General features: G+C 47.1%; 1 protein-coding gene across 5 annotated transcripts in view; it reads right to left on the reverse strand.

Annotated features, from left to right (window-relative positions):
* Positions 1-25,470, reverse strand: part of SUCO (SUN domain containing ossification factor) — a 580,289-nt gene that overhangs the window by 23,662 nt on the left and 531,157 nt on the right. For 4 of the 5 annotated variants that reach the window (XM_085601647.1, XM_085601645.1, XM_085601646.1 and 1 more), the window contains one exon: positions 22,158-22,249. In XM_085601647.1, coding sequence (XP_085457773.1) covers positions 22,158-22,249 — 92 coding nt within the window. Of the gene's footprint in view, positions 1-20,795; positions 21,006-22,157; positions 22,250-25,470 lie in introns of all 5 variants that reach the window. The other variant, XR_014960616.1, reaches the window with a different exon arrangement.

Here is a 25,470-nt window from a genome sequence, read left to right on the forward strand (position 1 = left end):
TAAATGTACGAGTACTGCTCCAGGTCGCTGCCAAGCAGATCTCCCGGATAGGCACTGCGGCAAAGAGGGCTGCCGAAGAAGAAATCGCCCTAGTGGAGTGAGCATGGACCCGCCCTTTCAGGGGCTTACCCGCTGCTCTGTGACAATACTGGATAGCACTGGTAATCCAATGAGCAATCCCCAGGCTTGGAAAGAGGAAACCCCTTGCAGGGACCACTAAAAGACACAAATAGCTGAGGAGACTTCCTGAAGTCTTTAGTACGCTGGAGATAGAATTTCAAGCACCTCTGAGTGTCCAGTGAGTGGAATGCCTTTTCTGCCCGAGTAGTAGGATGAGGGAAAAATGTTTGGAGCATGACCGGCTCATTCAAATGAAAGTCTGAAGGCACTTTCGGTATGAACTTTGGGTTGGTGTGCAGAATCACTGTACCCTTTTTAAACTGGAGAAAAGGTTCCTGAATGGTGAGAGCCTGAAATTCACCCACTCGTCTAGCCGAAGTCAAGGCCAGTAGAAGAGCTACCTTCCAGGAGAGAAAAATTTCAAATCCACCCGGTAAATAGGTTCGAAGGGATCCTTCATAAGCTGGGTAAGAACCAAGTTAAGGTGCCAAAGAAGAGGCAGAGGCTTGACAGGCGGGAAGACTCTGAAAAGTCCCTTGAGAAACTGTTTAATTATCCTATTTTAAAAAAATCTTTTTATTGAGTTTCAAAATAAATCAATGAAAACAGCACACATTTTCGCCTCGCAGGGCGCATAAATCAAGAGAAAATAAAACAATCCCAGGTGATAGATGCAGGCACAATGCGTGTGCTTTACAGTACACATCTAATCCTCCATCTACAGTCAAATCATTGTCTTGCGACCAGGTTTTACAAGCACAGTAAAAAGAGCAACTTACAATGGGTATTTTAGGATAAGGCAGCATCAGCAGTGGTATAAGCCAGCAAATATTGCCTAAGCGGCTCCCAAATATCCTTAGGCCTAGATGTAGCAGATAGCTCCTCTGTGTAGATTGCAAGAGTTTCCCTACAGTATATTAAATCTTTAATCCTGTCTGCTATCCGAGGGCTTGGGTGACCATCCCAAGTCACAGCAACTCGCCTTTTGGCTAACAAGAGAGCAACACGTACAAATCTGCCCAACACCCCTTTTAACTGTGGTACGTAGCAAAGCAAGTATGCCGTCGGCGTGCACTGTATCTCAGCGCCTGTCATCTTATGTATATGACAGAGTATCTCTTTCCAATATGTGTACACCGCTACGCAGTCCCACGCAAGATGACAAAAGTCTGCATCGCTGTTTAATTATCCTTGCCGACCAGAGAGAAGGACCTGAGGATGTGCGTCTGAAGCGAGAGATGGAGGCAAGATGCACCTTGATGGAAGAGTGAGCTAGCCCCGATTTTGCTAATGAAAGAATATAAGGAAGAACTTCATGGGGCTCAGAAGAAAAAGGACGGACACTCTTTCTGGCACCAAATGCAGAAACGCTTCCACTTCAGCTTGCAAGTCTTGTTAGTACTTGGGGCTCGTGCCTGAGAGAGCACCTTCCTACATTCTGTGGAAAGGGTCAAGCCAAGAAATTCTCGCTGCTCAGGAGCCATGCCGACAACTGCAGAGATTGCGGATCCGGATGCCAGATGTGGCCCTGGGACATGGTCAGTAGCGAAAGAATCGGCTGCTGCGGAAGTGGAAGGTCCAGGGAGAGGAGATGCAGCCCTGTGATCCAAAACTGTCGGACCACGCAGGAGCTATCAAAATCACCTTGCACGGTTCCGCTTTGAGCTTCCTGAGAAGCCTGGGGATCAGAGGAATGGGGGAAATGCGTAAACAAATGCGCCTGACCAGGCCATCGAAAGCGCATTCCCCAATGATCCCCGATGGTGAAGCCTGCTTGTGTAATATCAGCATTTCTTGTACTCTGGCATTGCAAAGAGGTCTATGGAAGGTCTGCCCAATAGACGAAAAACCTCTTCCGGCATGGACTGGTCCAGTTCCCATTTGTGGCTGAGCGATTTCAATCTGCTCAGCGTGTCTGCTGTCTTTTTGAGAACGCCTGGAAGGTGCTCTGCTTTGAGCGATATCCCCCGCTGGATCGCCCATTTCCAAATTGTCTGAGACTCTTGTGACAACAGACAAGATCTAGTGCCGCCTTTCTTGTTTATATGATGCATAGCTGTTGTTTTGTCTGTTCGTATTAGAACTGCAGACTGCTGTATTTGCGGAAGAAAAGCCTGTAAGGCTAAGTGAATCGATCTGAGCTCCAGCAGATTGATATGTAGAAGACTATGTTGGGGCAGCCAACGGCCGCTTACATGAAGGTCTTGCAAGGCAGCTCCCAAGCCCTCTAGAGAGGAGTCTGTAGTAATTATCTGAGGAGCAGGAGTGATCCTGAAGGAGAGACCCTGAGAAATATTTTCCTCGTTCGTCCACCATGATATGACGTTTCTCATGGGCACGGTAACGAAGACTTGTCTTTGAAAGATACGTCGACTTGGCACCAATGCAAGTCCAACTCCTCCTGGAGAGGACGCATCAGCAACCTGCAGTGAGGAATCAGAGGAATGCAGGAGGAAATGGCCCCTAGGAGAGACTTGTAGAGGCAAACTGAAAGTGACAGTCTTTTTCACAGCAGACGGGCCATAGCCATCCGTTATTCCTGCCTCTCCCGGGTGGGAAAAGCTTTGTCGATGGACGTGTACAGAATGGCTCCCAGAAATCTGGCTGTTCTGGACGGACAGAGGGTCAACTTTTTCAAGTTGAGTCAGCCCGAGATTTTCGAAAAGGCGTGTGCATGCCACGACTGATTGTTCTGCTGCCTGTTTTGTAGAAGCTTTCTGCAACCAGTTGTCCAGGTAAGGGAAGACCTGATGGTGGTGTTTTCGTAGAAAAGCTGCCACCGTAGCGAACACCTTTGTAAAGATCCGTGGAGCAGACCGGAGACCAAAAGGTAGGACCTTGAACTGAAAGTGGCTCTTGGCTACTGTGAAGCGAAGGAACCTCCTGTGGGCAGGATGAATGGGTACATAAAAGTAAGCGTCCTCTAGATCCAATGTGGCCATGTAATCTCCTGAATTGAGAAGACGAAGAATGTCCTGTAGAGAAACCATGCGAAATGATTGTTTAATGAGATAGGTGTTGAGATCCCTCAGATCTAGAATAGGCCGCCACTTTTCTATAGTCTTCCAGACGAGGAAGATCCGGGAATAGAAACCTTCTCCCCGCTGAGAGAGGGGGACCGGTTCTATCACTCCTTCGAGGAGCATTTGATGGACTTGACGTAGATGTTTTGATGCAGTGGCGCGAGGGGGCTTGGAAGGTGGTGTTTGGACAAATTTCAAAGTATGGCCGCATAGAATGATCTTCAGCACCCAACGGTCCAATGTTATTTGCTGCCAGTTGTGGAGGTAATTTGAAATTCTGCCTCCCAATGATGTCAAAGGAGGAACAGGGACAGTAGTCAGAGCCAGCAAGCCGCTATTGACGCTTAGAGGCGTCCCTCCCCTGGCGTCCTTGTCTTCCTCTGTTGTTCGATCGAGAGAAAGAGGATTGATTTTGCCGCTGGTTGTAGTTCGGCTGGTAGGATTGTGACTGCGAACCATACGAGGAATACCGCTGCTGTTGGTATCCTCCTCTGTATGTGGTGTTACCTCTCCCTCTGGCTCCTCGGAAGGGAACCTTGCGGTACTGCAGAGTACCTAAGGATTTTGTGGTTTCAGTGTCCTTTTTAATACCCTGGAGCGCATCATCCACATGCTTCTCAAAGAGTGCTTCCCCATCAAAGGGAAGATCCAAGATCTTGTTTTGGACCTCAGGACTGACCCACGTAGCCCGCAACCAGCCTTGCCGACGAAGGACAGCAGCACCAGCCAGGGAGCAGAAAGCAGTCGTTGCAATGTCCATTGCACAGTCAATGACTTCCGCAGATGTTATCTCGCACTCTTGAAGAATCTTTTTAGCTTCCTTCTTCCCATCTTCCGGCAACTGGACCAGATAGGGGAAAGGTCGCACCACATTTGGCGTTCGTAGCAACCAAGTATAGCTAAGGCGTTCGCAGCCCTGATCAACCGCTGAACATGGAGGAAAATCTCTTGCCCGCATTATCAAGGCGTCTGCCCTCTTTATCCGGAGGAGTCGTGATGGGAGCAGAAGGATTCCTGGACTTCCTTTGGACAGCTTGAGAGATGACCGAGTCCAGTTTAGGCTGGCTGACCAAACAGGCCAGGCTATCATCTGGAGCCTTATATTTCTTCGCCAGGCGAGGTAGTACCGGAATAACCGTGGCTGCATTTTGCATCACTTTTAATCCTTCATCCCAGACGTGACCAACAATAGGTATTGATCGGACCGACTTCTTGTAAGGCTCCTTAAAGTCATAAAGGAAACACTCCGACTGCACCGTTGACATGGGCAGTTGGAATCTCTCAGACGCTCGCTCCATCAAATTATGGAAACCCTCTATGTACGCAGGAGGGGAATCAACAGGTGCTGGCGAAGGAGAAGCCGGATCAGGAATGACATAGTCATCCCATTCCGTGTCTGGATCTGGTGTGTCAACCTTGCCCTGGTCCTAATCATGAACAAGAGGCATGATCGATGGTGCATCCTGGGCCACCGGTATTGGCTGAGGCTGTGGCAATGGAGGGGTAGCAAGCCAAGGAGGAACAGAAGGAAGTGGCTCCGCACCTGAAGCCGGAGGCAGTGTTGCAAATCTCTTCCTATAGTCCAGAGCATAGACTGCACGTCCGCTAGTAGGGAGGAAGGCATAGAAACCATCTCCTGTTGGTAGTCCTCCTGATAGTCTGAGGAAGGATCATAGTGCTGTTCCTCCACGTATTCCATGTCAGAATATGTGTCCGGACACGTGACATGTAACTGAGAAGGGCTGTCCGCATAGCCAAACGGAAACAAAACCAAAGGGGATGATGGACGGAGTGTTGAACATTGCAAGCACTCACCCCCAGTCAACTGATCTGGGTTTAATCCATCATCATCATCCATCATTCTCCTCAGAACCCTCTTCTTCAAGGAGGAGAGCTGGAGGTAGAGGAGTCACCCTCCTGGGGGAAGTAATCGCAGGTGTAATCTGTGAAGAAAGTCCCATAGTCAACGACGACTACATCGACGAAATCTTCAAAGATGCAGTCTTCTCCTCCTACTTTGGCTCAGTCGACGGGCTCGTCGACTGTGATTTCATAGTCTCCGACACTGGCGCATCAGGGTTCCTCGTCAACGACTTCGACGCTGGTGGTGACTATGTCGTCTTCAATGGTGTCGACGAGGATTTTCGATGAGGATGACGACTATGACGACGACTGCTTGCTCGTCTTCGACGGCTGTGGTGACGACTGTCTCGACAACGACTGCGTCAACGTCCATTTCTTCTTCGATTCTCATGTCGACTGCCCCGTCGACGACCTAGTCGATAATGGAATTTTTTTTTATTTCGGTCAAGAAGTGCCAGATTTTACCTCAGAAGAGAGTAAGGAGGGCTTTTTGAAAGTCTTTGGAGCCGCAGGAGGAGAAGATGGAGGAACAGAGCTGGATTTACTCTCAGACATCACTCCGTTCGATAGTCCTTCCCTCTCCTTTACACCTCGGTGAGGAGATTCACCAGGACTACCCCTTTCAGACCTATGAGAGGTCTTTTTTAAGGCCTTACCAGGACGTTCTTCAGAAGGCGAAGGAGACACTCTACCCCTTTTTAAAGACCTTCTGGAAGATGAAGCAGAAGATCCCTCCTCACTGTCACTGGATACAGGCTCCTTACTTGACTTGAGTTTCTGGAGCCAGGTTAGCAGATGCCCTTCACGGTCTTGCAGAGTCTTCGGGGAAAAAGTGCTGCATTTTTTACAGTCTGCTGCCTTATGGTCTGGGTACAGACAGTAAATACAATCTGTGTTTGTTCTCTACATATAACCTCTTCTTAGCACAGGTTTTAAAGAGGGCTTTCTTCTCCTTATCAGACATCTTGACACGGAGTCCAAGCATGTTTTGAAGAAAAACAGATGAAAAAACTCTAGGATTCAGGTAAACAGGAAAAAACTGAGCAGATCTCAGTGGAGACTCCCTTGCACAACGTGCAGTAGAAAATCTGAGGTCCTGAGCTTCTCTTAGGAGGGCTCTAAGGGGTGAGGCTAATCTGATTGGTTGTTCACTTTATTTGGTCTCTTTTACAAAAAGAGGTGGATAGGTTGCATAACAAGAAAGGGCCTAGGCCTAGTTTCTGTTTTGGTAATAGTTTCTATTGCTATTTTATGTATACCGGGGACTCCTATTCCGACGACGGGGAATGATACAAGCATGGGAATCTATGAAAGTTCCAATACTGGAGTAAAAGTCACTTATGATGGACTGATCCAACGACTTCTACTAATCAATATACCTCTCTCTATTCAGTAGCCACGCTATGAGGCTCATGAGCATTGTTGTGGAGTACTAACTGTCCTTTCGGCCTTGTCAGCAGGTGTGAATGCGATTCAAGCATAATCTGTTCCCAAACTGACAGATGCCAAACCAGAACTGCTTGGTCCACACTTTTTTTGTACATCAAGTCTTACACTACTTTTATAGTATCTCTGTGAGTGGCTGAAACGAGAATCTGGCGTTCGCTACCAAAGGCCTTGCTGCTATGGGATCAGAGAGTGCTAAAGTCGGCCTCTTAAAAGCTGGACGTTTGTCTTGGCCTTGGTCCTTGGAATCCCTAACCTCCTACAACTCAAAACTCTGTAGAAAAATAAGCGACTCGCATGCCCTAGCTCTCACTCCTATCAACTGTTTCTGCAACACAGGGCTATGGAGATACAAGTACAAGTGAAAGGCAGCAAGACGGCTTGCCTGTGTGTTATGGGGAATGTTTAAATGTATCAATTAGTGATAGGCAACATCAAGACCCATCTACCCCTCCTTGGCAGAGTTCTGTCAACACATTAAAACTAGGACAGAGCATACATTTTAATTTGTCAAGAGAGACCGAAGCAATAGGCAAAATACTCATTTGCCACTGACTGCAGAGCCATCGCTTCATCAGCTCCTTACTTGTCACTGCCAGCACTTGCAATACTCACTTGACAAAGACCTTTACCTCACATTGTAACAGCAATCCTTCGCTTGGCTGATGGACAACAGGGCAAATCTTGTCTGGTAAAGACAGCAGAGCTATCCCTCACCGGACACAAACACTGGAGCAAGCCTTAATATTTACAGACAGCAGAGCTATGCGCCGGGCTCCGTTGATCTATTCCTATATAGGTGGGTGCCTGACTGAATAATTGTGGACTGGCCTACGTGCCTAACTACGTCTGTCCATCCATCTACTCATCTCAGTATTCCATAGGCCATAGGTGAGCCCTGCATGACAGCAGTGTTTAGTTCACCATGGATAGATCAGACAACATAATACGTTTTTGATAAACTATGCAATCACACTGTAGACCTGCATGTAGTGTTTCAATGTCGATTTAATGTTGAAACTTAGGGGCACAACTGAATAAAGTGAGCGTGACGAACAGATTAAGAATGTTTTTAAGCTCTAACGGACGAATCATGGTGAATTGTTCTATGAAACGTTTTTTTGTGGAAACCTTTGCTCTTGACATTGACTTTTTACTCGGAAATTGCAAATCGTGTTTGATGTATGACAATTTTTTGCTTTCTTTTCCTTTTTGATTATGATTTTGATAATGGAAATTAATGTTACTTACCTTCGGTAACGATGTATCTGTAAGAAACATTAGTTAGTTAGATTCCTCACCTTAGAATATCCCCAGGCGTCAGGCTGGATCCGGAAAGATTTTTGTAGCAATACCCCTTGCGCGTCGCTAGGCGTCGTCTGCGGCTCAGCGTCCGTCGTTGGCGTCATGCACCGGAATGACGTCGGAGTACTTAGACACCGCCCTCGCGCGCTGACGTCAGTTCTTGTACATAGCTTTCTGCGCCAGGGACGCAGAGCCATGCAAGAGTCCGACACTGGTGCCAAAATATCTAGGGCCCTGAAAAGGATAGCCTTAACCCTAGATGTCTGTTCGCAGAACAGGGAGGATGGGTGGGTGGGTCGGTGAGGAATCTAACGAACTAATGTTTCTTACAGATACATCGTTACCGAAGGTAAGTAACTTGTTCATCTGAAAGAAACACGTTAGTTAGATTCCTCACCTTAGAATAGATACCCCAGCAATACCAACCCCGGTGGTGGGTCTGCGAACGAAGATCACACCAAAAAGTCCTGGAGGACAGAACGGCCAAAGTAGCCATCTCTCCGGACTTGGCTGTCCAGGCAATAGTGCTTGGCAAACGTGTGCAGTGAAGCCCACGTCGCCGCCTGACAGATGTCCTGCAAGGGGACTCCTCGTCCCAGGGCAGTAGTAGCTGCTGTGGCCCGGGTGGAATGGGCCCTCTGCCCAACAGGAGGGTCCTTTTTTGCCAAGGAGTAACAAAGTTTAATACACAACACGACCCACCGTGAGATGGTCCGTTTGTGTACCGCTTTCCCCTTCTTAGCTCCCACATATCCAACAAAAAGTTGTTCGTCCACCCGGAACGGTCTGGTGCAGTCCAAATAAAAGGACAGCGCCCGTTTTGGGTCCAGATGGTGGAGCCTCTCTTCCTCTTTTGAAGGATGCGGAAAGAAGGTGGGCAACGTGACAGATTGCCCGATGTGAAAGGGGGTCACCACTTTTGGTAGAAAAGAAGGACGAGTCCGGAGGACAACCTTGTCCGGATGAACAGAAAGAAAGGGAGGCTTAGATGACAGAGCCTGGAGCTCACTCACCCGTCTAGCCGAGGTGATAGCTACCAGGAAAGCATTTTTCAGGGTCAGACGACGAATGGGACAATTGTGAAGAGGCTCAAAAGAAGCGCACATCAGAAAGGTTCAGAACAAGATTCAAGTCCCACTGAGGCATTACGAAGGGGACAGGAGGGAACATGTGAGTAATGCCTTTGAGAAAACGTGAAACAACAGGGGACCTGAAAAGAGAAGGCTGATCAGGAAGCCGTAAGAAGGCAGAGATTGCAGCAAGATAACCTTTCAAGGTGCCCAAAGCAGAGCCCTGCTGGGCCAAAGAAAGAAGAAAGAGGAGAACCTCAGAAAGAGGGGCGGAAAGGGGATCCACAGCCTTTGCTGTGCACCATGCCACAAATTTGTTCCACCGGCAGGCGTATACCGTCTTTGTGGAGGGACGCCTGGCTGCCAGAATGACATCACAGACTCCAGGAGGCAAGTCAAATGGCATCAACTGCCGCCGCTCAATCTCCACGCATGGAGGTGGAGGCTGGACAGGTTCGGGTGGAGGACCGTCCCCTGCTGCTGTGACAGAAGGTCCTCCTGAAGAGGCAGTCGTATCGGGGGATCGATTGACATACTGAGTAGCTCGGGATACCAGAACCTTCGTGCCCAATCCGGCGCCACTAAGATGACTTGGGCCCGGTCGTGCCTGATCTTCTTCAGCACTCTGGGCAGAAGTGGTATAGGCGAAAAGGCGTACAACAGACCGCAACTCCACTCCTGACGAAAAGCGTCTCTGAGCGAGTGCTGCCTTGGAAATTCCAACGCGCAGAACTGCTGACATTGCGCGTTCTCTTCGGTGGCGAATAGATCTAAACAAGGCTCTCCCCACTGCAGAAAGAGACCTTGCGCCACGTCCGAGTTCAGACGCCATTCGTGATCCATCATGCACCGGCGGCTGAGTTCGTCTGCTCTGGCGTTCAGAGAGCCCGCCAGATGTTGAACCACCAGGGTGATACCCTGCTGTGCCAGCCATGTCCAGAGGCGCAGAGCCTCCTGACAAAGGGTCCACGACCCCACCCCGCTCTGTTTGTTGCAATACCACATGGCGGTGGTGTTGTCCGTGAACACCTGCACAACACTTCCCCGGACAGAGGGAAGGAAGGCTTTCAGTGCAAGCCGGATCGCTCTCGGGTCCAAAAGGTTGATATGGAGTTGAGCCTCCGCCGGAGACCAGAGTTCTCTGATCTCCGCCTCTCCCACATGGCCCCCCCATCCCAGGAGGGACGCGTCCGTCACTACTACGTGCTCCGATTGGGGTAGGGAGAGGCATCTGCCGCTGACCCAATCGCGGTCCATGAGCCACCACTGCAACTGTTTCGCAGTGCCCTCTGAGATCAAGACATGGTCGGACAGGTTGCCGCAATGCTGGGCTCACTGAAACTTCAGGTCCCACTGCAGAGCCCGCATTCACCACCTGGCGTAATGCACCAACAGGATGCAGGAGGTCATCAGCCCCAGAAGCCGCAGCACCAACCTGACCGAAACCCAGGACAGAGGCCAAAAGATGGGAATCAGAGCCTGAATATCCCGGACCTGCTGTTCCGGAGGATAAGCCCGGAACTGCGCCGAATCTAGAACCGCTGCGATGAAGAGGAACTTCTGGGAGGGTCTCAGGTGTGACTTCGGCACATTGATGGAGAACCCCAGCAAATGCAGGAGGTCGGCCGTAGTCTGGAGGTGGGAGACTACCTGCTGGGGCGAGCCCGCCTTCAACAGCCAGTCGTCGAGATAGGGGAAGACTGGAACCCCCGATCTGCGCAGATGAGCTGCGACCACCGCCATCACTCTCATGAACACCCGAGGGGCACTGGTGAGGCTGAAGGGGAGCACGGTAAACTGAAAGTGCTCCTGACCCACCGTGAACCGCAGGTAACGCCGGTGGTCCGGCAGTACGGGGATGTGAAAATAGGCGTCCTGCAAGTCCAATGCTACCATCCAGTCTCCAGGGTCGAGGGCAGCCAGAACCTGAGCTAAAGTTAGCATCTTCAACCGTTCCTTCCGGAGGAAGGTGTTGACACTCCTGAGGTCCAAGATTGGGAGTAGGTCCCCTTTGCCCTTCTTGGGAACCAGAAAGTAGTGGGAATAGCAACCACGGCCTACTTCTGGACCAGGAACGCGCTCGACGGCCTCTTTGGCCAAGAGGGCTGTAACTTCCTCCCGCAGAAGATTCAAGTGATCCTCCGATAAACGGTGGCACTGTGGTGGCATGGCTGGAGGGGTCGTCTCGAAGGGGAGGGAGTAGCCCCTTCGGACGATTTGCAGCACCCACCTGTCCGAAGTGATGGAGCGCCAGTGGAGCAGGTGATGGCGAACTCTGCCGCCTACTGGCGTGGAATGGGCCTGAAAGCTCGGACTAGGAGGGCTTTGAGGCGGATGCTGCCGGGGTGAATGTGGACTGACCGGCACGTTGTCCTCTAGTACCGCCACGGCGGAACCCACGTCCGCGACCGCGTGCAGGTTGGTTCTGCGGCCGGTGGCTAGGCGGACGTGAGGAGGCGCCCCTTCCTTGGCCACGAAAGGCGGAAGTTTGCGCCCGTGGGGCCGAGAGACCCAAGGACGTGGCCGTAGCTCGGGAGTCCTTAAAACGAGCCAGCGCACTATCCGCCTTCTCACCAAAAAGGGGAGTGCCATCAAAGGGCATATCCATGAGGGTACTCTGGACATCCCCCGAAAAAGACGTGGACCGCAGCCAGGCGTGGCGCCGGAGCGCCACCGTGGTGGAAATCGCCCTACCCAGCGAGTCCGTGGTGTCTAGTCCACACCGTATGGCATGTCGCGCTGCATCTCGCCCGTCAGCAAGTGCCTGGGAGAGATGTGTCCGGGCCTCCTCCGGACACAGGGGCAGCACGTCCTCCACCGCATCCCACAGAGAGTGGGAGAAACGGTCCAAGAGGCAAGCGGTGTTCAAAGACCGCAGGCCCAAACTCAGGGAAGAGAACTGTTTCTTTCCGAACTGTTCCAGCCTCTTGGATTCCCGATCCGGAGGGGCGGACGGGAAGGAGGATTGGGAAGTGGAGGCCTGGATAACCAGGTTCTCGGGGGTAGGGTGTTGGGACAGGAAACTGGGGTCGCCCGGAGCAGAGCGGTGGCGCCGGGCCACGTTCCGATCCACAGGAGGAACTGTGGAGGGCTTGGACCAAGTGCCCTGCAGAATGTCGATGAGGGCCTCATTGAACTGCAGCAGAGGCTCTGTGGAGCTTGCTGATGGTTGAAGCACCTCTGTGAGGATATTAGTCCTCACGGCCACAGCAGGCAACTCGAGCCCCAGGGCTTCGGCCGCCTTGCTCAGCACCACTGAGAAAGCTGCACCTTCCTCCGAGGCCACAGTCGGAGGAGAGATGAAACCAGCGTCCGGTGAGGTGTCCAGACCACTGGCATCCCCCAGTTAGTCTGCCCAGTCCTGTGAAAGTTGGCCCTGGATGGCCATATTGTCCTCAGACCCCTCCCAGTCACCCCCGTCATCCGATTCCTGATAAACAGGATCGGAGCCGGGCGGTAGATGAAATGCTCATCCATCGGCGTCGGGTGCGGCACCGCGCCGGCGCCGGACAGGGGCTAAACTGGGGAACGGTGTCGTCCGGAGACGGCGCCGGAGGTGGAACCGGCGTCAGCGCCAGCAGAGGAGGCGTCGTGAAGTCGACCGGCGCCGACAGAGATCCAGGCCTGGATCCCTCGGGGACCTGCGGCGTCGGGACCGAAGTCGTCGACGGCGCCGGGGCCGGAGCCACCGGCACGCGAGGTCGCCCAGTCGAGCCCGCGGGTCCCGAAGGCGCGCCGGTAGGCGTCGACGGCGGAGCCAGGCCCCTCATGGCCGAGAGGAAGGCACTGACCTCCGCCGGAGTTGCGTCAGTCCCAGGGACCGGCGTGTATGGGGACGGACGCGGCTCCTGCGGCTCCGACGGAGCCGCGGGGCTGGGACCACCCTGACCCTCGGCCGAGTCGCGCGACCGGTGAGGGGAGTCCGAAGAGCGATGTCGCCTCTTGGACTTCTTAGATCGCTTCGACTTACCCGAAGACTTTGAGCCCGACGAGCGATGATGGTGACTGCGGCTCCGCGACCGGTCCTTGGACCTCCTCCTGGACCGGGACCGTGAGCGGCGCGGAGCCGAGTGCCGAAGCTCGAGAAGCTTACGGGACCGCTCCCGCCTAGCCTTCGAGGTCAAGGCCTGACAATCGGAGCACGACTCCGCGTCGTGGTCGGCCCCCAGGCAGTAAAGGCACCGGCGATGGTGGTCCGTCACCGACATCAGTCGATGACAGGAGTCACAGGCTTTAAACCCAGGCATCCTACCAGCACCAGAGTCGAGTCGGCAGAAGACCAAAAAGAGTCAAAAAAGTTAAGTCAAAAATTGACTAAGGGATAAGCTCTTCCCGGATCGGCGCTGTCTGGCGCGGAAAAAAGAAGAACCGACGTCAGCGCGCGAGGGTGGCATCTAAGTACTCCGACGACGTCATTCCGGCGCACGACGCCAACGACGGACGCGGAGCCGCAGACGCCTAGCGACGCGCAAGGGGTATTGCTACAAAAATCTTTCCGGATCCAGCCTGACGCCTGGGGATATTCTAAGGTGAGGAATCTAACTAACGTGTTTCTTTCAGATCGTACGTTTACTTGAACTTTTTATTCCGATTTTGTCAACTAAATGATCTGATAACCAATGTATGTACATGCATGTAAAAGCTTATTTAAGCTTTGTCCACAGTGTGCATTGATTTCTAGACATCTGAAGTGCATTCTTGCTCGAAATACACTGGGGCATATGCAATGTTTTCATTGAGTCAACAATAATGGAGGATTTGTGTAATGATGTGAAATGACGCCAGAAAAAAAAAATATTAATAAATTTGGATAAGGTATTGCAAAGTAAGAGTATTGCATAAAACAGTGTTTTATCAATGTGGTGCCAGTGTAACAATGATCTATTGCCGCATTTATTTTGCCAATTTATAGCGTACCTTGAACACTGGTGTAAAGTTGGTAGGACGCTACAACTCGTCAAAATATTTTTCATAACAAATTTGAAAAAAGATAACTAAACTATAGCTGTGCTTTAGAAAGTGGATGACAATATTCCTATGTTACCTAGAAAGAATATTGTGGTTCCTTTTTCTAAAAGTGGAATGTGCACTAGTCATAGAGCATAACTTTGTGTATGACTTTGCTATAACAAATCTAGATGTGTTGAACAATTCACTTTGCAAGGCTAGTCTTTTAAATGGGAAACAAATAATTTTAGTTTGTTTTTTACTTTTTTATTAATGGAGCTAATTTAGTCAGGGTACCAAATGCCACAGCAAGTCAACGAACTACGGACAACGGACATACAAAGGTGAGGTGAGATGAGATGACCTTTAGAAAATAAAATGCACAAGTATTTGTTCTAAGGTCTACATAAAGGGTTCCTCCGCTGTCAAAGTTTGCTGTTCGCTTACCCTTCAGAGAAGTGATAGTCACATAGAATCACCTGGAGCAGAACTGTAGAGGACAGAAATGAAGGGGCTCAAATGAAGGTCTCATTAGCACAGTAAGGGACGTATTAAGGTCCCATTAAGGGAGCAGTGGTGAACTAGGAGGGATTATTCTTTTAAGATCTACTAAAGAGGCTTAGACCACAGGAATATTAAAACAGACTGGTGGCCTCTAGGTTTTAGACTATAGCCGCTAAGTTCAACCTTTCTGATGAGCAGGCAGACCCTGTAAATACGAATGAAATAATTTGTACTATGACTGCTAATAGTTTAATGTTAAAATTGCTACAGTATTTTACAAATCTCCCCGAATTAGCAGCACATAAACGTGTCTTCACCCCAATGAGGAGTCTAGAAGAAGTTTGCGTTCTAATTGGGAAGCAAAAGCATACATCGGGCCTGGGGTTTTCCTGCACATGTGAAAACCAACAAACTACTGAAATATCGGACACCATGAGGAGTCTTGAGTGGTATGCCTTGTAAGGATGCCAAAACGTTATCTTATTCAGAATTCTGCCACAACAACAAAGACTCACACACAATTAGTGCAATACAGAGTTTGAAGTTGGTCTGCGAGGAAGGATCTTATGGGCATTACTCATAGTGGCTTTGATATAACCAACCCAAAAGGATGAGGCTAGGTTACTGTCATACATACAATTTGTATTATGTAAAATCCACTGAGCTTCCACAGCCTGAAAACGAGACTATTAAAACCATAGGCATCACATGAACAATGATAAGTATGATGCATTTGTTCTGAAAGGCACAATCCAATAGGGATACAAATGCTTATTTTTTAACCCATTTCAACTAAGTTAGCATAAGGAATACAATACTAGGGAAATTCAATGCAAAACCCTAAAGTGGCTACATATTACAGCCATTTCCCTGTCCAATTCACCTATGGAAGAAGGGATAAATGTATCATGACTGATCTGGAAGTATGAAGTTATCTTGAGTTGAGTAGATACTACATGTGTGTCAAAAGAAGAATGAGTGTTACTCCAGTAGCTCCCAGGAGTAATTTGGTCTTACAAGTCTTGCTTACTTTGCTTTCCTGTTTTCAGTAAACCAGGCATTTCCCTATTAGAGATAAGTAGTTCCTTATGTGGCCTGGCGGCTGCATATTTCCAACAGATCTTCATAACTTATGGCAATAATTTAAGTGAATGCAGGATACCACAAGTAGTGGTATATGATGTACCTTATTTGAACATCACCCACAAAACCAAGACAGAAAGGAAAACGTTATTTCACTTTAAAACTCAGGTTGCCGCTGCAGCTTGCAGTGCTGTATATGTACATGCCATGCACACTCCTGCCATACACAGTTGGGCATTTTGTGCATCACATAAGGAGTGAGTGGGAACAGGGAAGAGGTTTGAGCAAATATCTATGACAATCTGATCCATAGTGCATTCTGTAGACACTGCAGGAGTGAATACCGCAAGATGAGGTTTCGGCCTTCTGGAGTGTGGCAAACAGGTCTACTGCTGAGATCCCACAATTTTGGAAGTACTTGTTGTGCATGTGGAAGGTGTTCTTCCACTCATGGGTTTTTTGATTCATTCTGCTTAAAGGACCTACATCGTCACGGTCTAATCTTAGTAAGTGCTCTGCCCACAAATCTGTCCAATGGCAACTTTCTAGAGCCAGGTTTGACAGCTCGTGAGAGGGCCTCCTCCCTCGTACTGTACACTGTGGTCCTGTTGGCTGTGAAAATTAAGATGCATATGCTAAAAATAAAAAAAAGCTTGAAGGAATTGTTGAACTGACATTAGTTCTAACAAACCAATGGGTAGCTGGTGCTCCTGAGCAGACAACTGTCCTTGAAACGTCACATCCATTGAGTGTGCTCCTCAAAAGATGAGAGGCATCCACATTTATCGCCACTGGATCTAGCAACAATTTCCCTAGCAATACATTTTTCTTGTTCCACGACACCCTTGACTCTAACTGGGAAATCACTACATCTTCAAAATTGCCAGTAGCTTGGACTATTGTCGAGCTAGACTTTGTCAAGGCTGCATGTTTAGCCTTGCATGGGGTACTAATAGTGTGCAATTTTTTACTGTTTCCTATTCGTTCTCACACTCAAAGGACAAGGCATTTGGTAAAGGGAAAGCAGCCCTTGAAATGCCATCACTGTGTCACTGCTGAGATTAGTTTTCACTGACCGAATTGAGTGTTGCTCCCAGAAACCACTGGTATTAACGTGGGCACAGATGTGACTTTTTGGCACTTATTTTGAAACCCAGTTTGTGAAGGAGCTGAATAACTTGTGGGTGGGTTTGAACTGGTACCCTTCAGATTGAACAAGATGATACTAGAGTGTATGGGAGGTACCTGGATACTCCGCTCCCTCTGGTCCTCTGTTCCTGCTGTACATCAGATGGTTATACGCTACTGATGTTAGACTTGAACCCTTGACACCCTTGGTTACCACTCCAGAAGGGTCCTCGGTAGAGTCTTAAAGATGCATTCCTCAACAGTGTGCCTACATTTGGGTTCATCAGCACCGTACTGTCTTTTTTTTTTTTAGCACTTTCTGAGCAGGCCTTATTGTGGTCCCCTCAGTAAAAAGAGGTTACCGAACCTGTGCTGTACTGACAACGATAACTTGCTATTGCAAAAGTGCAAAAACCTAAACTGCGTATTCTTTACATCACCCAAACAATTCATTCCAATATGACGTGTTTCTGGGTCCTTGACTCGAGGGAGATTGGAGTGGTCAGTGTCTGTTGTGCGAAATCTGATGTGTAATGTTCTCTAGCTATGGGCTGTCAAAATTTTACATTTTCAATTACAACAATGGTGGAGCACTCAAAGCACATCCACGTCTGATAGCAGAAAACACTGCACTAGATTATTTGTCCTGGAGCATTGTGGGCTCCAAAGGAGGTTCTACAAGTACCCTTAAAAACGAAATGAGTTCGTCAAAGAAAAGCCCAACAATAGATGGCAGGAGTGTGCACAGCATGTGATCTACAGCTACACACACTGCAAATCTAATAATTTCTGTGTTTTTTTCTGGTGATATACCAGGGTGGTTCAACCATGCCTAGGTGACCCGGTGAGACGCAGTCGAAAAGTCTGCAGATGAATTGCCTCAATGAAAACATTGTGTGTATCTGCCACCACATGAGAGAAATTGTTTCTACCTCGGATGGAAGCAGGGTATAATCATGAAGTTGAGGTTTAGATAAGAGAAAGCAGGAATGTATAGAAGGAATCACATTTTGAACTAGCGGCTGGTGGTTGCAGCAGCCGCTTTATAGGCTTCTTTCTCTTAAAGATCAGGGTTCAAATGCACACAACTTTGGTGTGGAAGTGCGTTAGACACACAAAGTATGTAGACTGCCACACACTCTCATCGAGAATTATTAGTATAATAAATAAGTGTTGGCTCTATACTTGTCTTTATTTCACCTCTGAGACATCAGTGAGCTAATGACAGTTTTACATTAAGGGGCTTATTTTTATGTTGCGGAAACGGTAACGACCAGCCTCCAGTCGGCGGTCTTGACCGCCTAATCACGATGCGACCACACATGGTGCGGTCACATACTCGCCTTCCTCTATGGGAGCTCGTGTTATGGCCGTAAAGCGGCCAAAACACAAGCTCCCATAGAGGAAGGGGAGTCTGTGTTCAACCCTGCACCCCATGGCAGGCACCTCAAGGTGCCTGCTGCAAGGTGCAGAAATCAACATGGGGGCACCTATGGCACCCTCTCGGCCACCAACCAGAGACCGAATACAGAAGGGGGCCCTGCTAGGGGCCTCGAAACACACTTTCCAACAGGGTTTCCGTGTTGGAAAGGCCAGCATGGAAACCCTGCCAGAAACCATGCATCGTAATCCAGAAGACTGAAACGCCTTGCATTTGGATTACAGGGTGGTCACCAACTGGCAGACGGGCTCCTGGAACCAGTCAGAAGCCAGCCGGAATGACCCACCGGTTTCAATTCCGACCGGCTGGTCGGAATTTTAACAGACTAGGAGTGTCGGAAAGCCACCACCCTGAGGTCGGAGGCTTTCTGGCACTCATCCTAATCGGCCCTTAAGTGTACATTAATGGTTTCCTGGCAATTAATCATACCCAGATCTTCATTTTCTTGTCTTCACATGCACAATTACTATTATGTGTGATAAGTGACCAAATGCAGCACTAGCAGGCTCCACATGCCAAATGTTTAAGAAGGTTTGTAAAAGGCACTAAAAAATGGAAAACACAGCTGCATACCCACAGAGGTAGAAAGTGTGAGGTTTGCTGTCGGACAGTAGCTGGGAGGCTCTCCTAAAGTACTTTTAAGAAACAAATTGCTCCAAAAATCTACAGTCGGATAGCAGACAAAAAAGAAAGCATATGCCTCGATTCATGGTTCTGTGTTGTTGAAGCTCAGATGATGTGCATTACCCAATCCTATGCCCTCAAATCACCTTAAAAGGATTAACTGGTTCAGTTACTTTCACAAAATTTAAAATTACACATACTCTTGATTTTCACCATTTATACTATCAGCACTAAAAAACTAAATCATTCTGGAGAACCAATGTGGAGCAGGGAACAAGTCAGGTAAAAATAAGAAAAAATAAAGTAAACAGCAGCACATAACTGATTTAAGATAAAGAGCACCAATCGAGACTTAAGTAAATCCTGAAACTGTGAGAAAAGATGATTCCATGAGTATGGACTGATGGTGGTAAAAGAGCAGATCATGCAACTCAGTACCTGGTGTTCGTAATAAAGTAGATCCAACTAGTCAGCTGGAATGATGAGGGAGACAGGACTCAAATAAGAAATTATACAATGGAAGAAAAAAAAACTAAACAGCATACAGGCAGCAACCTTGAACAACATAAATGCACATCCAAAACAAAGGCGTCTTTAGGTAAAGTGCCATTGTGAAGGTGAAAAAACTGGACATATCAGAGTGGCCTTCCTGGTCAACAACCTGAACTGATCTGAGTTGAACAGGATAAAAGTTACTTACCTGTAACTCTAGCTCTCCATTGTTGATATAGTTAATAACCTTGTAAAGACTGAATATCTCTGCTTGTGTGTGGCACCCCGGAACAGGCTCTATCCAAGTAATGTACCTATGTAATGCAACATGGAAAAGTCACTTTATGTACAGCCACTTCTAAACCATGATCATTTTCAGTGAAGTTTCACTGAATTACTCTGCCTATGGCCATTATATAAAAAGAACCTTCATGTTTATGAAATGCCCCTAAATGGGGAAGAAAAAGTCCGAAAACGGTGCTGCGTGCGTCCTTTGAACTTTTCACATCGTACATTACAAGAGTCTACAATGGACTTAGACTTTAGACTGATATTAGTTCAATTTGCATGCTGGTCTTTGAGGTTTTGGCCATGGTGAGGTAATCCGATTATTAAAGTATGTGGCTTTTAGGGTGCTTAAGGCTATAGTAATAACATCAAATTTGATTCCTGTAGTAATAACTGTGAGACAAAGAGCTTACTTGTACTAAACATGTTTGCACCACATTTATTTTCCCTAGCAAGATTTAAGGTAAAAGTGAAACTAAAAATGTTGCCTTTAGATGGGCACAGTTTTTTAAATAAATGGCGCGAGTTCTTTCTCTCCGTTACAAGGGTGTTCCAAGGTCTTGTACAAAGGCAGAGATATTCAGAGATTATGAATATTATTGAAAATCCCATCGTCTCATGAACAGCACTCCTATATCGCACAGTAATTACCAGAGAAGCATGTGCACACAGACGTACCACTATTTTAATTTGGAAAATGGCTTGCCAAGTACCTTACATACGTCAGGCAGTTTCACACTACAGTACTTAAACCACTGGTCAGAAGCACATTTGGCTGGCGAGGACATCTGGGGCTCTTCATAAAGAAGATAATACTCTCCAGATCTTTCATGAACACTGAATGACTGCTCCCTTCCAGTTTAGCAATGCTACAGGGATGGTGCAGACTACACAGATGCAAAAAGCAGCGTTCAAAGCAAACATGCACGTTTTTACCCTTCAAAAAAAAATACAACTGCACCATCTTAATGACAATATTGAAATGTGTGGCGACTCAGTTCTCAAAAATTGAAGTAATTAAACAAATCAACCAAGACGGAAACTTCAACTCAGGTCAGTAGTTTCGCTTTCCAAAATCATGACGTTCAAGGAGACTCAACAAAATGTCATTCATCTGTGAAAAAAATAATTTATAAACGGGTACCAGGGACTGATTACACAGTTCCAGATTCTGTGATGCAATACAACAAGAGTAATGTTTAACAATTTTTAACAAACATTTAAATAAAAAGGTGAGGGTGAATGGCCTCACTGTAAACCTGTAGGTTTAATGTTTTAGATCTCCTCTATACCATACCATGGATTTTATCAGTAAAAGAAAAATGTTGGCTTGTTGTGGTATTGATCTCCAGAATTTACTTTTCTAACAAAATATTCTCCAAGAGAACCTCCGCATTCTCGGAAATGGTATAGATTTTGTGTGTCCCGACAACAAAATCAGAATGTTTGGAAACCACTCACAGTATGCAGCATCTGCTCAATTTAAAGAAAAAAAGTCTGCTCTACGCTGGCTGCCTTGCGGGCCCTGTGATCTGTCCTGAGAGATTTCTGCATTCGTGCTGCTTTCCGCAGATGCTTCCGCCTGCACCCTGGCTTCCTCCGTGTTACTGCTCTCCTTCCTGACTGTCTGCTCTGCTGGCATCAACCCCTGTTTTTGGGCTGCGGCACAAACTACAGATAAAGGAAAAAGAGAGAGCAGCCAGCCTCTTAGCTCACAAATATACCTCAACATTAAAATTATGAACATTGCAGTAGCACGTTCAGAGACCTGTTCTCATTACCCTAGTATGATACTTTCCCTCCCCCCCCCCAAAAAAAAGACTTATTGTGCACGTTCGGACATCTCGAAAGACTGGGCTCAGAAGATACTGTGTGCATCTCTTTATGGCATGCAAAAACTAACTGCACAATAACTCTGCTTGATATAAGCATGGGGTGGGGCGAGGTTAGCTTGTGTGCCATACAAAGAACTGACGTCCAATAAGGCTGCATGGCAGGTTTGATTATTGTGAGTAACAACAAAGGCCTATGTAAAGTCATGAAAGAAACAAATAATTCAGCATTAAAAACTTGTACAAAATTCACTGGACTTTTGGTTGCAGCAGCTTGAGAGGACATTTTGCATCAGGTAGCTACAGCAAATACATCTGATCCTGTATGATTGATAACAGAAATAATACGTAAGCCTTGGTCAAGAGTGCAATTTGCCTCTCAATAGATTTAATCTTTCAGTGTCCAAAGCTGGTTGAAATAATTTCCCTTGGAAGAGATGAGAAAGTATTGGTTAAATAGGAGACAATTAAGTTTAATTTAGTTGTTTAAACGTTTTTACATGTTTCCTAGCATTTTAAAGTGATATGTGATGTCCGGGTTTTATTTTGTTTAGTTTGAAAAGAAACAATACATTCCTCAGTAAATAGCTTGTGCTGTACAAAGAACACCGAAACTCATTAAAGTTGTAACTTAATTGCATATTCTTCAAACCACCAAAGATGGCACACCATGAAAAGAGAAAATCCATTTCAGAGACCCAGAATTACAAAGTGAAAATTAACACTGCTTTTTTAGCTTCTGACCAACTTTGCGTTTTTCATCGTTAATATAACATACACAGCTTAGGTTTAACCCCTTCAGTGCCCGCCCCTTTCCGGCCGTTGTATTAGCGGGCAGGGTTTATGACGAGCTGGTCTCGTCATGGGCACAGCGCAACCGCGGCCCATGACGAGACCAGCTCGTCACGGGCATTGAAGAGGTTAAGGCAACGGCGAGAGACATTGAGTAGAATGCCAGTTCCCCCAGGGTTCACTAGAAAACAAAACATACCTTCTTTACTTGGTAACTGGAAGGATTTGGACCGAACGAGAGGCAATGAAGTTCTCCTTTGCAGGTTCATATCATCATAAGAAGAAAAACACCTTAGATTTTGAAAGAGAAAAATACCAGTTGTTACACATTACTTAAAACAATCTTACATTTAGATTAATGCAGTTCAGATTTTCATTTGCGTTCTATTTTTTCACCTAGGAACAGCGAAACATCATCTACTCCGCCAGTAGGTGCACACAAGTGATGCACTCCTGGACTGGCAGATCCACCCAGAGGGCCTGAAGAAAGACATCTCAGACCACTAGAGCTACTTCTAATATGCTAATGATGGCTTTCCTGTCTGAGCTCCCAGCTCAACAAGCATTTGCAATGCAATAGGTCTCGCATTTACGCTAGTTTGAGCTATTGGCATTGTAAATGACAATGCCTTTTGTAAAGTTTTGGTTTTTAAAACATACATAAAATACATTGTCATTTATAATGGCAATAGCTTAACGACACCTATTGCATTGCAAATGCTTGTTGATTCTTGCCGCCAGCAACACTGTTGTCTGTTCAACGGTTTGCAACTGCATTCACAAACCATTCATTCATTTGATTGTTACTCTTAATTAGGAGAGCCCCTTTCATGCTCCCTCCTATCTGTAATTCGAAATGAGTCACAAAACCAGTTTTGTAAATCTGACTCGCAATAGGATGTTTATAAATCGCAAAATGCTCTTTTGCAGTCTCAGTTGTGTTTATAGGTCAGTTCCTTAATTTCTCATAATCAGTCCTATGCCAAGATTAATATTGTAAACACATGTTTTACACACCCGGAAGTAGCAGGTCTTTGCTCGTAGGTGATCAGAGTGGCACCACTGTGGGCTTCATATAAAACAACAAACCGAACATGGATAATAAAAGGTGCTGCTCACCAGCTAAGACTCATCAAAACAATCGAACGTCTCCCACTCCAAGATGGCAACTGTTCGTACAGGAAAATGTTATCACCAACCTGTCTAGAACCCGTCACAGGGCATCTCCACTGAAACGGTCCTTCGTGCAACTGCAAGACTCACTAGAGGCACAAGGAACTTCCCAGGTCGACCTCAATGCTGGGGAACCGGGTTCGAGTCTCAGCCGGGACGCTTAACATCCTGTGGGGTGCGGCCGCTAAAGTTAAGTTAAAGAATGCCGTGTTTGAAAGTGAAAGCAGGCAGAAACCCATTAAAGAAAAGTTAAAGCATGCTATGTTTGAAAGTGAAAGCGGACAGAAACCCATTAAAGAAAAGTTAAAGCATGCCGTGTTTGAAAGTGAAAGCGGGCAGAAACCCTTTAAAGAAAAGAGGGCTTACAAACTAAAACAAGCGGTCGCCATCACGCTTTCACTTTAATGAAAAAAAAGGACCTACACCGAGTAATGAAGGAGACAGTGTCATCGCCGCAAGCAAACGATCCAGTCCGGACAGGCCGTCGCAGAAGGAGACAGGGCAGTAACAAAAAAGCCTCACTTTCAATCGGAGGCCAGCGTTTAACATAAACTATGACGCTAGCCAATAAGAAAGATGGGCGGGGCTTAAACTGAACTTCCAGAAAATCCCAACTACAAGAAGCCTTGCAGAGGGAGTGCGCATGTGCGCTGCAACGCTAGGGAGACCTGAAAAGGAGACCAACATCTGAGAAATAGCTATTATGACATTTCAGTAACCGCCCCCACGTTGGGAGTGTATTCAGCACCCGGTTAAGACTAAGACTGCAACATGGAGGGGCAAGCATGGGGGGTGAGGACACACAAAACAAAGTGTGCCGTCCAATCAGAAGAATATTTGGTTAAAGCCCAGCCATCACACTCCTGGAGGCAAAAACTGCACCTTTAAACTTCATTTCTGGATTGTACACTAGGTCACACGGCAGCATTTATGAAGCAACTAAAAAGGTAGGTAGGTCTTTGCTGAGGTTTGGTTTAAGGAGTACGTCGTAGAATGGCTTAATTGTTTACACATGCCTTGTTCCCTAGCCTGGGCACCTGGAAGTCATGTTGGAAAGAGACTCATCGCAGACTGACCAGAACCACTAACTACGCAATGCCCAGCCTCTGGCATCAAGTATCCACAAGAACAAGTTTCTTGCTTACAATTTTAGTTCTCCATCATGGGGATCTTCATTGAAAACCTAAACATCTAATTGTCCGATTTTTCTGCAGGACCCCGGAACACTTTAAAAAGAGATTAAAACGTCACGTAAATGCCCTCAACTGCGTCAATCTTTTATGAGCCCAACCAAAGGCTGTAATAATTGAAGTTCGTTTGTGTTTTATTTTAACAAGAAACCAAACATAAATAAAACGTTATTTATAATATGTTCACTAATTTTGCGCTAAGAATAGTTTACTCGTTTTAATGAGTGATAAAAAGCAATTTTTAAAGAGTTAAGTTTCTCTGCTTCACAAAAGAATAAAAAACACTTTACATTTAATATTAACTAAATTACACAAACAAGTACTATCAGAGCTACGAGTGATGGCTTCATTAAAGGTGAAGCCTCTTGATTGAAGTAGATCTTACAAGTTGCCATAAGAGGGCAGTGCGTGACTTGTTTTGACTTCCCAGGTTCTCTCACTTTTACTTCCACAGCAAATGAATACAGGCCGCGGAGTACGAGTGGTATTTACCCCTCCCGGGCTGCTTAAATATGGGTCGGTGTTAGGGAAAACCGGGCCGATTTTATGAGGTGAAAAACCTGCCCGATAAAGCGTGTAAACCATCGGGTCCGCACCCGAGCCCCTATTACGGGGGCGGAGGGGGGGGGGGGGGGGGGGGGGGTGTGCACGGATTGACCCATCCGCAGTGCATAGGCGGACAGGTTAGCGGACACCCACAGCACCCCATTGTGCCCCACTGTCCTCACTCTTGCCACTGCCCGGAGCAGGTGGTAAATGGAAGTGTTAAACCTCATGGAAGCGGGAATTCCGTGCAGCCAGTGCTTTAAGTGGGGAAAAAAACTGGGGGTGCTCTAAAAGGGGCGTGGTTAATGTCTTGAAGGGGCGTGGCCTATCCGAGTAGGGGCGTGGTCTAAATCAAAATAACTAGCACTGTGTGCTTAAGAAAATCATGAAGTCGCATCCAGCAAAGGATAATAAAATAGGCAAAAAGGTATATTTATTAAGTATAACCCATAAAAATACCAAACACTTTAAAAAACATGTAAAGAATATTTATATTACTTAGAAATCTATTGCAGGATTCCCCAAAACCCTCGAAGATATTCAGTGTGTTTGTTTTGCTGGGGTTTCTCACAACAATTTTCTTCAGCAGACCTTCTACCTTTT

This window comes from Triturus cristatus, chromosome 4_2 (genome assembly GCF_964204655.1).
Source record: "Triturus cristatus chromosome 4_2, aTriCri1.1, whole genome shotgun sequence".
Taxonomy (NCBI): Eukaryota; Metazoa; Chordata; class Amphibia; order Caudata; family Salamandridae; genus Triturus; species Triturus cristatus.